This window comes from Myotis brandtii, unplaced genomic scaffold (assembly GCF_000412655.1).
Source record: "Myotis brandtii unplaced genomic scaffold, ASM41265v1 scaffold95, whole genome shotgun sequence".
Taxonomy (NCBI): Eukaryota; Metazoa; Chordata; class Mammalia; order Chiroptera; family Vespertilionidae; genus Myotis; species Myotis brandtii.
In genome coordinates, this window is record NW_005371920.1 from 773,154 (window position 1) to 778,941 (window position 5,788).

The following is a 5,788-nucleotide window of genomic DNA, read 5'->3' on the forward strand; positions in this document are numbered from 1 at the left end:
GCCCCCAACGCCCACGTTCGCCGGCCCCGGCCCAGCCAGGCTCACTCACATCGGCTCCAGTAACTTGGCCAGCCAGGACTTGAGGGCATCCACATCCTCTATGAGCATGGTGCAGGGAAGGCGGGCTCGGCCGCCGCTCTCGTTCGGGCCTGCCGCGGTCTCCCCTCGTCGCCCCCTCACGCCTTCTTCACAGCCCCCGGTGCCCCAGCCCACCGGGCATCTTAAGAGACTTCAACCTACTCCCCCGGCCGGGGCCTAACAGGAACTAACCCAAGAGCCCTCACTCAACCTACCTCAACGGCTCAGGAGGGCGGGAGTTAGCGCCGAGTGGCGGGAGCAAGAGCCAATAAAAGAGAGAGGGCCGTGCACGCAAAGCCAATGAGAAGGCTCGTTTGCCCCGCCGGCCAGTCGTACCCAGTTAAGGAGGATATATCAAGGTAGGTGGAGAGCTTACATGAACTCCTGGTGCAAGATGGTATCTTGGAGAAGGTGCTGTGCCTCTTAAAGGGGCCGTGGCGCCTTTTTTGACCACGCCGCCGCCCGCTCCGGAATACCGGTGTCTGCTGCTGGGAGTGCCCGGGGGAACCCGGCGAGCCCCTCAGCCTGGTTCCTTCCTCTCCCTTTTCCTGGAAACACACACTTAGTGTCCCGAAATGACTCAGCTGTAGTAAATCTGCAACACAGCATGCAACACGTTCACATTGCAAGGAATGCAAAATTTTACCTTTTTCCCTTACACTCATTTTGCTCGGCACACATGCTTGCATTTTTTGCCGCTCTGCTTAAATTACGAAGAATGTCCTGACAACCATGCCTTGGATTCCAATAATCGTCATTTTAAAAACGTGGCGCACGGATATAAAAGGCTGAAGCCATTTCAATTTTACCAGTTTTTTTTTTAAATATATAAATGCTTTATTTAGACAGAAAAACTATTCCAATTTTTTTAAAATTCTCTTTTCATTGCATGCCTAAAATTTAGTGGGGATCTTTTTGCAGGGAGAATTTTGGTCAAGTAAACAAGATTTTTACATTTTTTAAAAATCTATATTACGGAAGTAGGCAACTTAGTTTGCACTAGCTGAGAAATTCCTTATGGAATTTTGAAATTGGCTTGGCACTGGTGTTAAAATGTTTACTCAACAACAAATACGGAGCACCTGCTATATGCCTGCACTGTGTAAGACACTAGGATTTTAATTGTGAACAAAACAGAGTCCCTCTTCTTAAGAAGCTGGGCAGTTTATGGGATTATGCATTATAATAATGGCATTTTGAAAAATACCTGATGAGCACATACCGCATATCAAAGAGATGGGTCAACCCAAAATAAGTAGGTAAACTAAATATGCATTGAGCAGGTGTAGGCAAATTTTTTCTGTAAAGGGCTAGATAGTAAATATTTTTGGTTTTGTGGGCCTTAGGTCTCTGGCAACTACTCAACTCTGCCCTCTTGGCATGAAACAGGCCATAGGTAAGATGTAGACAAAGGATTATGGCTATGTACCAATAAAACTTATATGAAAATTTCAATTTTAGATAATTTTCATGTGTAACAACATATTATTCTCTTGACATTTTTTTTTCTTCAACCATTTAAAAGTGTAAAAGCCAGGTTCACTTCACAGGTATACAGAAACAGGTGCCAACAGGGTTTGGCTTGCTGGCTTCAGTGGGTTCACCTCCTTACATAAAGTAATAAAAAAACAAAATGCACTTAGAAATCATCTAATAAGCCACCTTCAATGACATCTCTCTCCAACTTTGCAAATGAGGGAAAAGCACAAGGGGACTGAGTGGTTCACCCAGAATCACACATGTCGGCAGGTGGAGCAGGGTAGCATCCAGATCTTCTGACAACAAGCCCAGAGCTTTCTCACATCCAATTCTTGCCTCTTCTTCCCTCTCTCCTCCTCCCCTTCTTCCTTTATGCTTATCTACATCCCCCCCCCATACTTATTTCCCCTAAGGAGATAAAGTGTTATGCCAAAATGACACAGATTTAAAAGAGAGAAATGTAAAAGTGATTTGATTAGGCCTAAAGCTAGACAGGAACTTGATAGTATGACAGAAATGGAACAGGAATTGCCTTTATCACACTAAATCACTCCTCTGCAAGAATTTCAAAGTACTTTTCGAATGTATTTATAGAACAAATTTTGTAGGGCCTTATTTTAGAGGTGAGGTTGCTGAGACACTGGCTTCTATCACCCAGGGCATCATTTAACCAAGAACGTTACAGAGAGTAGAACAGACATGAACACAGTAATATTTGTGTGTGGGGACCCGAATAATCTTTTTTTCTTTTATTTTTCAAATTGTGATGTTATTATATTATTTTTTTAGACTGACTACATTCTACACTTATTAGGGCTACTGCTTTGAATGTAGATATTAAACCCCAACTATATCTTTAAAAAGTAGCGTTTGTAGAAGAGTTGCTTTTCCAGAAGTGGAAGGAGGACATAATATAGTCAATCCCACTCCCATGCCTGGCTCATTCATTTGCTAAATAGCCGTTCAAATTTGGTCAGTAGCCATGGCCCAGAATTTTCCATATACTTTATTCAGTAGCATTCATCCTATGCACAGAACGGAATCATTTGCAACCCATGAATGAGTGAGGCATTGATTTCAGCCATACAAATGCAATGCATACATATATATCTTAATTCAACACACTGATATTGAGTGATGGTTACCATGTACCTGATTCTGTGCTCTGGGCTGGAGCAGAGACAAAAGTTTGAACAGTTATATCCATTCACTGTCTTTTGAGAGCTCAGATTCTGGTGGTTTAATAGGCACCAGAAATAATAATCATAGCCAAAATTGTTGAGTACATGCCCTATGCTAAATATTTCAGTGTATTATTGCCTCTCATCCTCACAGTATCTCTGGGTAATAAACAATATTTACAGACAAGAAAAGCGCATCCCAGAAAAATCATGAAGCTGATGAGTGGAAAGGCCCAGTTTTGATCATGTGTGTTTGACTCCAATGCCCATACCTATAACCTTCACTTAACTATCTATCAAACAATAAAATATGAAATGTGTGGTTCATTCAAAAGTCATTCAACAAATATGTATTGAGCCCCTTACCATCTATTAGGCACTGTTCTTGAATATAGAGAGTAAGAGTGATTTTAAACAAATATTCTTTCCTTAATTAAATGTATAAAATGGATACTTAATGATTTTTTTCTCGGTTTTATCTTCACAGGAAGAGAGAGAAAGAGATCCCATTTATTTAGGAAAAAAGAGATTATTAATATGGGGCATTGAAAAGAGAGAGTGACCACAAAAAGAACAGACATCTAAACCAGCTTTATTCAGGCAAGTTCCCTTTCTAGGCTAGAGGATAACTGGGCCTCAATCAGAAAAAAGTGTCAACAATGAGATTTCACACAAGTGTTGACAGGGTTAAATAGGCCTTCCAGGATCAGAGTAGGTCATACCCACAAATTGTTTTGTTTTGTTTGTCATTATTTTCTACCCTGTGGCCAGAGCTGTCCCTGAGGTACAATAAAAAGAAGTTGAGAGTCATTTTGCAATTTTCTCTGTGAAATTTACAACTACAGTGTGCTTCCCTTGCATACAATTAAACTAAACTTCGGTAGAATTACATACTAGGAAGCTCATACTTATAAACAGGCCCACTCTTACCAGTACACTTATAGATGATCATTTAATTAAACAATACAACCATCAAATATCAGTCTCTCCTGAGTCTGGGTCACCTAGAGCAGTCCAGCTGGCTCAGAGAAAACTTACCTCAATAAAAGTCACTTGGATCTTAGTTAGACAAAGACAAGGTGAATTGGCCTACAAATTCGTCAATCAGATAGTCTCTCTTTGTTATGGAAATGTAGATTTGTTTTCCTAGGAGAACTATGTTATGTTTTTTTCTTAATTGCTTCACACTATGTAACTATAAAAATAGCTAATATTTTAAAAACTGACAACAATGAATGCTGATAATGGTGTAAAGAAACAGGATCATGCATACTTTGTTGGTGTAATGTAAAATAGTGTATAGTCGCTCTGAAAAACAATTTGTTTTTGGTATTTTCTCTAAACACTAAACCTGAAATTACCATATGATCCAACAATTACTCTCCTGGGCATTTATCCCAGAGAAATGAAAACTTATGTTCACACACAAAAATCTATACTTGAATGTTTATCGCAGCTTTATTTATAAGAGCCAAAAACTGGAATCAGCCCTGATGACCTTAAACAGGTGAGTGGTTAAACAAACTGTGATACATATGTAGCATAGCATGCTACTCAGCAATAAAAAGGAAGGAACTATTGATACATGCAACAATTTAGATGAATTAGGCTGAGTGAGGAGAAAAGCCAATTCCCAAAGGTTACATATTGTATAAGTGTGTATATATCCATTTATGTAACATTTTGAAAATGATGTTTTAGGAGCAGAGGAGGGAGATGGGGAGATGTGGAGGGAAAGTGGGTGTGGTTATTAAAGGGCAACATGAGGGATCCTTGTGCTGTTGGAACTGTTCTGTATCTTGGCTGTGGTGGTGGATACAGGAACTAACATTGTACAAATTATATATATATATACACACACACACACACACACACACACATACACACACACACACACACACACAAGCAAGCACAAATGAATACAAGTAAAACTTGTATCCAGGTCAGTATTCTGACTATGATAGTATGCTATACTAGTAGTTTTGCAAAAGTTAACGATTAGGGAAGTTGGGGAAAGTGTGCAAGAGTTCTCTCTGCATTGTTTCTTACAACTGCATGTGACTACAAGTATGTCAATTTTTTTTTTTAAAGTTGCTTCACACAGTTGAGAGTAGTGTCAACAGGAAGAAAGGTTGAAAGTGGCGTCTCTTGTTGTGCACATACCAGAAAACAGTCCTTGTCCCATTCACCGAGGGCTTCATAGGTTCCTGCTGGACCTGTGTGGGGACCCAGATCTGACATCCTTGCAGATTAGAAAAGCATTCAGGAGAGATGTGCAAAGCTCTACTGCAGTAGACATTTATTATTATTATTATTTGCAGCAGGAAACAGCAACAGTAGTGGACAGACCAGACTTCAGTTCTCTCTGGTTAGCCCTCTGCTATTAGGGGGGAAAACTGCCCTCTCTTCTTTGGATTGAATAGCCCCTTGGAATTTGGACACATCATATAAGAAGAACTCATACTCCTGGTGTGCCAGGCCCTCTGCCAAGCAACTTCGCATGGATCAGCCTCTTTCAGTGCGTGTATTCAGCCTTTCTTCCTTTCAAGAAATATTGATTGAAGACCTATCATAGGCAAAGCACTGTTATAGGCCCTGGGGACACAGCAGTGAGGAAAATAGGCATTCTCTTGGAGATTGATTTTAACAGGAGGAGAATGATGACAAATAAATAACTATAATATATCAGGTGGAATACTTCTATAAAGAAAAATAAGGCAAAGTGAGAAGATAGACAGTGATGGGGAAGCTAAAAGGACTCCAAGCAGGTGTCTGGAGATAAGAAAGGTGTTAGTGGAAATCTGGGAGAAAGCCTTCCGGGGAAGTGCAAAGACCCTGAGGCAGGAACTCGATGGGCATGTTTCAGGAAAGAGGAGGAAGCAAAGGGGCTGGCGCAGAGCAGGCCAGGAGGAAAGCAATGGTAGAAGAGGTTAGAGAGGTTGGTGGAGTCCAGATCATGGAGGACTTTGTTGGTCATGGTAGAGACATTGGGTTTTTATTCTGAACTAGAGGCCCGGTGCACAAAAATTTGTGCACTCCGGGGGCGGGGG

At 40.9% G+C, this 5,788-nt stretch overlaps 1 protein-coding gene across 6 annotated transcripts in view; it reads right to left on the minus strand.

Moving 5' to 3' along the window:
- Positions 1-317, minus strand: part of RBM27 (RNA binding motif protein 27) — a 75,128-nt gene extending 74,811 nt beyond the window's left edge. For 5 of the 6 annotated variants that reach the window (XM_005885993.2, XM_014533151.1, XM_014533150.1 and 2 more), the window contains exon 1: positions 50-283. In XM_005885993.2, coding sequence (XP_005886055.1) covers positions 50-108 — 59 coding nt within the window. In that variant the 5' untranslated portion in view covers positions 109-283. Of the gene's footprint in view, positions 1-49 lie in introns of all 6 variants that reach the window. The other variant, XM_014533152.1, reaches the window with a different exon arrangement.
- Between the last annotated feature and the right edge of the window lie 5,471 nt (positions 318-5,788).